This window comes from Thalia democratica, chromosome 7 (assembly GCF_965202585.1).
Source record: "Thalia democratica chromosome 7, ktThaDemo2.hap1.1, whole genome shotgun sequence".
NCBI classification, from domain to species: domain Eukaryota; kingdom Metazoa; phylum Chordata; class Thaliacea; order Salpida; family Salpidae; genus Thalia; species Thalia democratica.
The window spans coordinates 45,097,903-45,110,657 of NC_139171.1; the positions used below are offsets into that span (position 1 = coordinate 45,097,903).

General features: G+C 29.2%; 1 protein-coding gene across 1 annotated transcript in view; it reads right to left on the reverse strand.

The window, feature by feature from the left end:
• Positions 1 to 652: 652 nt before the first annotated feature.
• LOC145841387 (uncharacterized) overlaps positions 653 to 12,755 on the reverse strand; it is a 47,090-nt gene continuing 34,987 nt past the window's right edge. Inside the window, exon 17 of the mRNA XM_082948748.1 lies at positions 653 to 795. Coding sequence (XP_082804874.1) covers positions 653 to 795 — 143 coding nt within the window. The remainder of the gene's footprint in view (positions 796 to 12,755) is intronic.

The following is a 12,755-nucleotide window of genomic DNA, read 5'->3' on the forward strand; positions in this document are numbered from 1 at the left end:
TTAATATAATTTTAGACAAATCATAACTCATTTTATGTTATCTTTTCACTGTATTGTTTATAATACTAGTAATACAACAATAAAACATATAAAGCGAGATGACGTTTGAAGTTTTTGAGCTTAAACAAATACTACTTTCTTTCTTTATTTTTAATTTAAAGAAGCATGTAACTGTTATCTTTTATGTGTCGCTGATTTCAAACTAACAAATATTAAAGTATAAAGTTGATATTTCAAACAAGTAAAAATATTGCCAATCGATATTATTTTTTTTTGCATTATTTATGATAAATATTTTACTCTTAAGTTAGACTGTATATACAGTAAATCAGATTTTTCAAAGATCAAAAATGTTTGTGTTGTCAAGTTCCAATTTTGAAAAAAAGAACTAAAAACTAAACATGTTTATAAAAAATTCGTATTTTCAAGAGTAAAACCTTGAATGTAATTTTATGTTTTATTTAAGATGCTTTAAAAAGTAATTATAAACTATTTCAAATACGCTATAAAAAGTCTAGTTATGTATAGTGTTTATCTACGGTTAGAATAAAATTTGTAAGATATAAAATACAAAACTAAAAATAAAATTTGAAATATACATAATAAAGTACACTATTTCAATAAAAAATAAAATAATAAGAATAAAAGCATTTCATTTAAAGTAATTTTGAAAAAATTTGTCATCTTTTTCGTTATAATTCCTGACTTTCTTTTTTTTTGTTTTTTTCATTGGAGGTTTTGAATTTATGACTTTTTCTTTTGCTGTTTTTTCCTTACTGGGATATTTATGAACATCTAAAAAATTTATTATTAGTTATAATCTATGTACTATTTCCAGATAATAGTTTTATTTTGAAAAACTATAGTTTCAGTTAAATAATAATTATATAAAAATAAAAGACATACGGGATTAAACAATGTTTATTAAAGATATATAAAAACTAAATTATTGAAAATAAAGTAAGAAATCCTCAAAATTAAGACAAGCAAAGCTCGTCCGAAAATGAAAACAAACTGCTTTTCTATGCAAATACTTTGTTATAGTAACGGAGTTTTATTGTCTATAAAATATGAACAGCTCTACAAGGCCTATAAGTATTAAGTTATTTAGATAAGTCATGCAAAAGTTAAGTACAATAAATGTATAGGACTGTGTATCTATCTACAAACACATATTTTTAAAATTTATAACAAGATAAAACTATTTATTTACCATAAATTATCACAAATAACAAGTTTATTACACTTTTTTTATACCGGCCGTGTTATTGTTACAAGCAAGAGTTGAAGTAAAATACTGGCAAAAAAAAAAAAAACAACAAAAGGAAAAAAAATTATACTTAACACCACCATATTATTTATCGGTCGAGATGATAATCGTTAGACGTTTCCAATAAATTTTCTGCTGAAACTTTGATCTAACCCACTCGTACCACAATATTTTTATTAGGAAAGTGTTGAAAATTTTGTACTCGTGTATTTCAAAAACATAAATATTGTCTTACAGCTAGAAAGCCTTGGATTTTAAGATCAAAAAGTCATAGCAATGCAACTGCAAAGATAAATGCATAGTGGATGGCAATTGTTTACTAACAAATGTCAAGTACAGAAGTAGCAACAGCAGAGAACATTAAGCAATGCATTGGGTTACCAGTTTAACTTTAAAAGTTGATACACATAACATACATGTTCGTCCAATAACAGTAAATAAATAATATGAAAACTTTATAAATAACATCATTAAATTAAAAACATACAAATAAACAATTAAAAAAATCTAAACATAAACTATTATTTAAATTATACTTAACATTTTTTTAAACATATTAGTAGACAATTACTTCATTTTAATATGTAAATTTAATAAAAACTGCTTAAGTTTATATTATTATACCGTACTATAGACGGTGTAACAGTGTAAAGAAAGAGTTTTCACCTAACAGGATTACTACTCTTTGAAACCGAAAAAGAAACCTGAGTGAACTACAATAGTCTGAGTTACATTAAACTAGCCTGAGTCAGTCTGAGTTTATTTCTAATGTTAAAAAACAACTAAAAAATTATACTGTTAATCAAGTTTAAATACTTAAAAAAATTGATAATAATAAATGGCTTCTTAATTTCTATTAAAAAAAATCTTACATAATAAAAAAATATTCTGTGAAGTAGAAACAAAAAAAAACTAGCTTGAGTTTTTAAGGTTGCAATTCAAATTTTCATAAGATAATTTCAGAGGTCATACTTAAAAAAAAAAGAACTTAAAATTCAAAATCAGAAAAATATATCAGAAAGTCCAATTAATAAAGATTGTTATGGTAAAAAAAGTAAAAGAAACACTTATTTGATATAGTCATACTGTAAGCATATCTGCTTTCTCGTTATGAAAAGAGTTTTTAAAACGCGCAAAAAACGCGGAAACAATATAAAAAGTCAAACACCACGAGATAATTGTGTTTTCGTATGGTTTCTCAAGCTCAAGCGTAGGTGTAGGCGTATCTCTTTCTATTCTCCGACATTTCATATATTCACTTTACCCTCCGACTATTTCTTCACATCTTTATGTGTTAAGTTCCAAGTTTAATTGGAAGCCTGTATTCAAATCACAGATAAACCGTGCTTTTTTACCTACTACGCCCAATAGAGCTAGAGGTTTTTTACTGCAGGTTTATACTTAGCATATGACCACCTTGTTGTTTTATATTTTATATTCTAACTTTCATTTATAACACAGTTTAATTATTAAATATTTAAAATATCTGTATGGGATCTTTAATCTAAACCCCCGACTGCTACTTTAAAAAACATCAGTCAATTATTTTAATAATTATTATATACAATATATATGTAATTTAAGTCATTGTGATTTTATGTATGTCGCTGTAACTTAATTATCTGTCAGTGCTTTGTAAGCTTAATAACAAGTTTGCTTTTTTTGTGCTTTGTTTCCATAAATTTTAAGATTTTTAATTTTTACATTCAAACTAAATCTGCTTCCTAATTGTATCTAACTTTGGTTTTGTTTTAATTGCAGATTTAATCAGTACAAACATTTAATATATAAAACACACGTTATAACAAGTTCCTGTAACTTTTATTGTCTTTACCGTTGTTAAATTTTATTTATTTGCTAACTAATGGTTGTTGTTTCATTTTTATCCAATATAGATTACATACTACTTTTCATATTTAAGCGTTTTACTGCTTTCCCAGACATAAAGACTAAATTAACTAACTTTACAATACAAATTAAATAGCTGTCTTAATCTTCATATACATTGTGACGTAATTATTGGATGTATTTTGTTTAATCATTGACAACGGTAAAATAAATTTGAATCAGTTATTATTTCCATCAAAGTAAGTGGTTTGATTATATTATGATTTGTTGTTTTGTTGTGTATTCTAGTTTACTTTACTTTATTTAGACTTAATAATTATAAATATTTTATAGTTTTGTAACATTCGGATTTAACATAAAGTATTTTACCTATTATTAACTATTAACCTGTAAAAATCTGTAGAAATTATTTAATTTTAATTTTAATGAAAACATGTATACACCTACTTTATTCTATGCTTCTATTCTTACATTACAGTAACTATTTTTTTACAGAACCCAGTTGAAGTGTGTTGATTCGTTAACACACAGAAAAATATGTTGGTACAATAAAAGAAGATTACTGTATTATTTGTTTTTATTGATTTTCATTTAGCGAGTCAATTAGTTTCTTTTCTAAGATCGTATATTGTTACATTGTAAAATAAATATTGAGTGTTAATTTGCATTTGTTTACTATTAGAATTTGACCTAGTTAAGCTTAAGGTATATTTCTAGCATTTATTAATAGGCTATATTATATTAGGTCTCTAATAGACTAGATTAATTGTAACATACTTTCATTAACACGATTAGTGGCACTAATCACTGATATATGAGTATAAGTGCTAGCAGCAAGAAATCCATACCTTTGTCAGCCTATGACCGCTCGAGGTTAGTTACTGAGCACGCAACACGTGCTCAAGCCGCTGAAAAGGTTTTGGATGCTAGTAACCAAACACCAACAAGTAACCCTGAGCCGATTAACATATCAGACCGACACAAATTGATGTCAGACGATACAGGCAAAATATTGTTATCAAGAGCTGAGGGTTATAATGGCACCTTCAACGCTACATTCCACTACCTTTCGATAACAGTAACGAAAACGAAGACCATTAATGAACAAAAAATGCGCATAAACTATGTCGCACTGAACAGCTTTTTACATTTACCGGTGTACAGTCATGAAACGGCGTCTAAAAATGTTAATGAAATTAACGAAACATTAGAACGAGAAAACAAAGAGCTAAAAGCTTTTCTGTTAAGAAACCGAGAGGCTTTAGCAAAACTCACTCAAGAAGTTGATTCGAGATTAATGCCATCAGTGCAGTGTAGGAAACATCGAAATGCAGACTATTTGTCAGCTTTGCACTTTTAAAACCAGAGATGGTCGATTCTTACAACAATCTACATCTTACGTCCGTCGTGACCCGATTTACGTCAACGACGGCATTGCTTTTATAAAGAAACTAGCGCAGATAACCTTGAAAGTAGGTTTCACCGTTTTACTAAAATTACCAAACCACGCCAAACCCTGAATTACTTCATTAGGGAATTTCAGCGAATCAATGTGACAGATGATCACACCAAATATAACATTTTAACCATAAAATGGGTTCCCGAAGAGGTGTCACAATACTATAGAATAGTTAGTTCTGAAAAGAGACATTTTTTGAAAGACGTGACTGTCTCTTAACGCCAATTCTCGGCAAACCTCCAATACATACGAGCTCTACTTCGTTTAGTGCGTATTTTGCCGAGACTACCGAATGGGCAACGGCTCATGAAGATGACCGTATTAATACCATTTATCGTGTTCTTTTTATATTATTATGATCTTAGTTCGTTGAAGAACAGGATTGAAAAGAATTTTGTAGAAAATGTTTTACAATTTAAACGCCGCGTACAGGCTATCTGGTCGCACCAAAGTGTGTAACCGTTTCAATTATGTTGTTAGGTTGGATAGGTTAAGCTGCTCTTAAATAAGATAACAAGAAACGGTTATTTAAAGTATTACAGACGTTCAGATGGAACGCAGGCTTAATTTGATATACTAGTACTTCTATAGAAACAATGCTAAAAAACTATTTATAAGTGCACGTTATATATATTTACAAGATTAATAAAAACTAGTGATGTACCGGACTCACTATCCGGGTCCGGATCCGGCCGGATATTGTCATTTTTGTCTGATATCCGGATCCGGCCGGATCTTGATATGAAAAAAAAGTCCGGATCCGGCTGGATTCTAATTTGAAAAAAAAGTCCGGATCCGGTTCCGGCCGGATCCTAAAAGAGATCCGGCCGATTCGGATCTAGTTAGTAAAAAAGAGCATACAGAAAAGTTTCAAAAACAAACCCTTTGTAAATTAAAAAGAGTCATTTTCGTCAATTAAAATTAAACACCTACCGTGGTTGGTTCAATTTGAACATGTGACTAATTTACATTTGTTTACATTTAAACTATAAAATAAACATTTCAGAAATGCAACTCTTTACCTATGTTGTAAAATTAAAAACTTTACTACCAAATTGTTAGGCTAGTTTTAAGATTTTTTGAAAAACTCAGGCTATTTTTCTTTTAGATTTTGAATGAGTTTAAGCTGATCCAGTTTTCAATATTTTGTGATTTTCTAGTTAATTTTGTTCAAGAACTTGATTTTAATTGATTTTAGATTGGTAAGGCTATAGGGGGGGGGGGGGGTCCTCCTTGATTTTTACAAGTTGATTTTATTTAATAGACTTTAATCTAGCTACCAGATATTGTTTCTGTGATGTACTTTATCTTTCTATCAATTTTCCTTATACTAAATTTAAAGTTATTCATAGTTTTTTTTATCACAAAAGCTTTTATAGAAATGAAGTTTTGAAACTACAAATGTAAGTTCCACTTTTTATGTGAAAACTAGTGATGTACCGGACTCACTATCCGGGTCCGGATCCGGCCGGATATTGTCATTTTTGTCTGATATCCGGATCCGGTTCCGGCCGGATTCTAATTTGAAAAAAATGTCCGGATCCGGCCGGATTCTAATTTGAAAAAAGAGTCCGGAACCGGGTCAGGCCGGATTCTAATTTGAAAAAGCAGTCCGGATCCGGGTCCGGCCAGATCTAAAATTGTGGGTCCGGTACATCACTAATAAAAACATTGTGAAATAAGTGAAGCAGATGTAAGAAAACAAAGTGCTATAAAAATTCTACCAACAACTTCTTTAAGAGTCGCGTAAGCACGCTAACTAAATGATAAACATTCTCTTGAATATGTTTAACATTGAAAATAGACTCGACAATAAAGTTTTCTATCCTCGTTCAATTAACACAAGTCCCAAATAAGCTTCATTCGCCTTGCCGGCTCACTCGCCTCTCCGTCGCTGTGCTGTTTACACGTCGTTGTGTGCGTTCTCTTCCCCGGTGATAATCCACCCGACTCGCGTCTCTCCCGTCCTAATCCGCGACTCGCGTCTGCAAGCTAAGTTTTAAACTTTTTCTCTCAAATTTACTTCACGCTTCTTTTTCTCATTTTCTATTCTCAATACCAATTGTGACGTCACTTAATACAGTGAAATTCTTTAACTTTAACTCTTCTGAAATAAAACGAAACATAAAATGTAATGAGTGGTTCGTTATAAGTGATGACCCTTCCATATCCGATCCACCAGTCAAGAAACAGGTCAAGAAAAAACCAAGGCCATGAACGATGTAATAGGCGTTGCAATAACGGCCATGATATGCATGTTAAACAAAGTTAAGGCAATAGCGGTAACTTTGGACAAAACTTTAACAAGCTTTATCAAAACTACAGAATCGGTAATAATTACGGGCGTAACTTCAACAAACAAATTCAAAATTACATTAACAATTCTAGGAACTTTGTGCGTTATTTTAATAACCAAAACCAAAATTATTGCAACGGTGGTAATTATAGGCACGAATTTAATATCCATTACCAAAAACTATGGTAACGGTGGTAACTATTAGCGTCACCGAAACAAAAACTACGTTAGTAGACCTTATAACTTAGTAACTAGTGTAACAAGGAATATAATTGCCGTAATGTTTCGAATTTTAATAGAGTTCCAACTAGAAGAATAAAAATGATAGCAATTATTCACGACAGTTAGGGGCCAGCAAGTCTAGTATTAGATTTGTCAAGAGTAGATAAAAAACCTGTAACACAGTTGTAGACGATTTAACCTACCGAAAACTGTACACATTTCTAAAAACAAAAATAATCCAAATCTAAATATAAATAACAATCCTGTGAGTTTATTACGTGTAAAAGCTTACAGAAGACACGTAAATCTTACAAAGAAAACAAAACCGTTCGTCCTAAAACCAATAAAATCTAGCAGTTTACCTCTGCTGACAGTAACCATTTTATTTCTGATCCTAACAAAAATAGAGATGATGCAGATGATTACATTGGAAAAACTATTATTACAGAGGCAAAAACGTCTAATTTGAGAACACAAATAAACCTTATTCCTTATAAATTTCTTGTTATAATTTTCATTTAAAAACAATGTTTATTATACTGATACTTTTGGGACGCAATCATCTTATTCGTCTACAAAAGTTTCTTTGGACAAAATAAAAACACCTCGTTGTTTTTATGATATACTACGATATTCTAAAATCGTTGACACTGAGCAGTTTAATACTGCTAATAGAAATAATAATATTCCTAAATATTTTAAATGAGAATAGATATAAAAACGGTATTACAAAGAAAACGACTCAACAAACTATGAATGCTGAGGATGAGAATCTGTCTACTGTAGCAGATTCCTCAGACAAAAATAATTTTGAAATTGGCAAGGAAAATTATCATAAACAAAAGAAAAAAACAGACTTTACAGACACAACTACAACCGATACTCCAGATGACAATATTACATCTTAAACAACGATAATCAGACTCTGGATATTCAGACACAAAATTAGAAACCAGTGAGTCTAGCTACAATTCAACGTACGACAGGAAAACTCTGAAACGGCCTTATACATCAGTTCCGAGCGACTTTACATTCAACAGAGAACAACTTTTGCAAGATGGACAATCGGGCTCTTACAAAGATTTAGTTCTTAATTAAATAAGTTATTTCAAATGCATATGACTAAGAAAAATGTTAAAAAAAAATATTCCCATTACAGTTGTTTGACTTGCAAATGTATTTTTATGTAAGATTGATGCATGTTTCTAAACTTTTTCGAGATTTGAGATATTATTTCGAGTAGAAACATTGTTCTCGATTGTCTAACACTTTTTAATCTAATAAATTAAAATTCAATCTGATTAATTTAAAGTTTTGCATTTAAGCTAGTTCGTTTAGCAAAATGTTTTGCTATAAAATTAACTAAATATAATATTTAAACTTGCGCAAAGTTAAGTCGCACTTGAGAAGCGTCTTTATAATACTAGCAACACTAATTGTAAAACTTTAAGTTTGCTTTAGTTGCAGATTTTCATTATTAAATTATCACTAATAGCAAAAAATGGATTTTTACCGCACACGACTCGTATATACAGCTCAAGCGGAAATAAAATATCTTAAAACATAAAATAATCGAGTTATAGTGTTAATAAAGCAAAATTAATTTGCTTTTATAGAATAGCAAAATTATTTCGACAAAGTTAATCTCGAACGCATCCAATAAAAAATTAAAATTACCTACGTTAAATTATTTAACATAATTTCACTTACTATTATTCATTTCATGTTTATACTTCAGTCGACAGTGAAAAAAAATTTTTGAATTGATCAAATTATAAAACTTAAAACAGCGTAAAGTCTTTTGTTCGCGCTTGTAAGATGATTTATTGTTTTAACAACACCAAACATAAACACAAAACAAATTTTAATTGTAAGATTTTTATTTTTGCAATTAAAAAAGTACCTACCGAACATAATTCATATAAACATCTTATAACAAAAATTACCGAGTTATAGTGATACATTTAAAAATTACATTGAGTTTAATGAAAGCTATTACTATTGCAACAACACATTAAGTAGAAGACAAAAAGATTAAAGTATAATTAAAACAATTTTCACTATATTTACAAAGACTCTACCACGCTTTAAAAATTGTTTTTGCTCAAAATATAGCTTTAAACTTTAATTAAACTTTTGTGAAGCAAACACAAACTATACGATGCAAAACTTTGACGCATTTTCACATGCTGACGAATAACAGCAGAAAAATTTCAAATTTAAGTTAAATTAGAAATTGCATTAAAACTGTAAAGAAAGCTTCATTGCACACTTAAATTGTTTTAGTTTTCAAATAAAATAGCTATTACATATTTTAAATTTGGAGTTGATAAAAACAGTAGATGAAATTCTTTGAATAAGAAAAGTTTGTGAAAAACAACTTTTTCAACACAAAGACGATAGATTTTAAAAATGCAGCTGCAAATTTTTAAACTGTTAAATGCTGTATTTTATTAATTTTCTTTCAAAATTTGTTGCAAAGAAAACATCAATTCACCTTTAAATTTGTGTTTGGTTTAAAAAAAAAATCTTAAGATTGGGAGTCTGAACAAAATACATGAAATTCTTTGAAGAAGAAAAAACTAGTAAAAACTAATTTTTCATCACCATTAGATAAAGCTAAAATATTCAGCTGAAAATTTTTAGACTGTGTAAAACTATCTTATATTCATTTTGTTTCAAAATTTTTAGTAAAGGAAACATCAGTTCATAGTTAAGTTTGTGTTTGGTATTTTAAATAAAATATCTTAACATTGGGAGTCTGAACAAAATACATGATACTCTTTGAATAATAAAAATCTAGTAAAAAACTTTTTTAACACCAGAAGATAAAGTTATTAAATGCAGCTAAGAATTTTTAGACTGTTAAAATTTTACTTAAGTTTAATTTTTGCTCAAATTTAATAACTGAATTAAACTGCTTTCATGGGAATACTTCTTGAAAAAATAACTAAAGAGTTGAACTTTTTATCGAAAATCTTAAGTCGCAGATCTTCATTAAATATTTTCTCAGAAAAATATTTTTTTATGACATTGCGAACAAAACTTTCTAACAATTTTCATCGAAGAGTTATATTAAAATATTCAACAAAGTTAAACAATGTAAATTATTCTCTTATGACAGCACATTTTTTCGCAAAATTGATCAATGAAGTCATGAAAGTTTAATCTAATACATATTTAACAAATAATACGTTAGACTTGTGAGTAACAAATACAAAATAAACAGAACCCTAAAAAGTAACACGAAAAAAAAAAAAAAACTTAATTATAAAAGCTACAATGAAGAGACACATGTTATCTATACATGTTAAAATAACAAAACAACTTTAATAATTTGCTCTAATGTAGGGATGTCGCGAATTTGCTTATCAAACACCTAAGCAAAGCTTTCATTAAAAACAATTACATCAAAATGAAACTTTATATTAATATTAAAAGCGAATAAATATATTTAAGAACTAATTAGTAACGATCAATTTGGTTCGTTTTACCTTACAAAATAACATTAAGCTAATAATATATATCAAGAGTCGAAAATAAAACATATTTTGTTATGACAATCATTAAGCTAGTCGACTAACAATCGCTTTTACATAGAACAGTACACGCTGAAATGCAAAAACATATTTTAGTCGTTCAAATAATTGAACATATTCGTTCGAAAAGTATTTATAACTGTTGCAATAATGAAAGTTATTATTTATTCTTAAAACTTTCTGACTAATAAAATAGTTTTTATAAATTGAAAAATCGTTTCTTAACGATCAAGAAAATTATTTAAATTAACTAAACAAACAAAAATCTAACAAGTTTTACCCTTAAATACAAAATACGAAAAAAATAATACTTACTGTTTGACCAACATCAACAAAAACAACATCACTTACCAATGTTGTTTCTCAATGAGTTGTTAGACTTTGTGCTCGAGGGTCTAAAAATTAGAAGGCATACTGACCGTATTCAATTTCTCATATAATTATCTATTCTGTAAAATAGATAATTTATCTATAACACAGTGCGTTTTTACTTTCAAGTTCAAACAGCCTAAAAACATACTTTTGCTGCGGGTTTTCTTTGCAATGAAGCTTAATAAAAATAATTACATTTTATTCAAAACAAAATGAATGACAATATACATGATTGTTCAATAATTTACATTCAGAGCAGTAGTGAACTATTACGTTAAACAACGTTTAAAATACTAGTGCTTGCGAGCCTACTTCAATTCTGCACTTGTATGAAGAGGTAATAAGCCCTTACGAGTTGGAGATACCTGGCAAATGGTTCATTGAACGAAGCAAAAAAAAGGCATCAAGCTTTATAAGCCGCTGTAACTGATTCATCACTCTGTTGTGTACAGGATTCAAAAGGAAAATACAAGCACATAGCCGCATTTTCTTCTTCTTCACCTCCAAAAGGTGCAAGATTGTTTGTACCATTTATTTGCCTACATATAAAAGGAGGTGTATGTTGGTATGTTTACACCATTATACAACAATTGGAAGTTCCGGTACAGCGGATCTTATTACGGCATTAATCAACAAGAGCTTAGCGACTAGCCATGCTTGAAACCTAGACAGGGAAAAAAAGCTTTCATGTACGTGGTCATGCCCGGAAATTTTAAGAGATGTTACAATAACAAAATATATTGTAATAATATTTTTTTTCAAACGTTAGCACTTGTGTTGTAGTTTTTATGCTATCAATGGTTTACTTTTTACAAAAAGAGTTCTAACTAAGTGCTATGTACATTGTTTATACTTAACATTAAACAACTTCTTAAATAATTTCGTATAGACAGATGCGTTATTCATCTCTTTTTACAATATTTTTCTTACACTTAAGAGAATTATTAAATAACTTTTATATAACGGCCCTGTGTTTAAACAACCTGTATAATACTTATTAATGTAATTTTACTTTATATTTGCATACTTTAGATTTGTGTCTTTTGCACTCTTTTATGTTAGAATTCTAATCAATGCTCTAAACAGAAACGCTAAAAAAGGGGGATAAAAAGGCGAACAAAAGGTGGTGTAAGCATATCTGCTGTCTCGTTGTGCTTAGTTTTCGAGCACTACTTTTGATTATGTTTAAGATTAATTTTTTGAGTCGCTTACTAAGCATTACTTCTTGTTGGGATTTGATTTATATTCTGACAACATCACTTATTATTATTTAGCGAGTCACTTAGTTTTTTTTCTAAGATCGTAGATTGTTACATTGTAAAATAAATATTGAGTGTTAGTTTGCATTTGTTTACTATTAGAATTTGACCTAGTTAAGCTTAAGGTATATTTCTAGCATTTATTATAGGCTATATTATATTAGGCCTCTAATAGACTAGATTAATTGTAACATACTTTCATTAACACGATTAGTGGCAGTAATCACTGATATATAAGTGCTAGCAGCAAGAAATTCATACCTTTGTCAGCCCATGACCGCTCGTGGTTAGTTACTGAGCACGCAACACGTGCTCAAGCCGCTGAAAAGGTTTTGGATGCTAGTAACCAAATACCAACAAGTAACCCTGAGCCGAACAACATACCAGGCGGACACAAATCGTTGTCTGACAATACAGGTAAAATGTTAGTATCAAGAGCTGAGGTTTAAAATACTTTAGTAAGCTTAAAAATTAATTTTAGTAATCATTA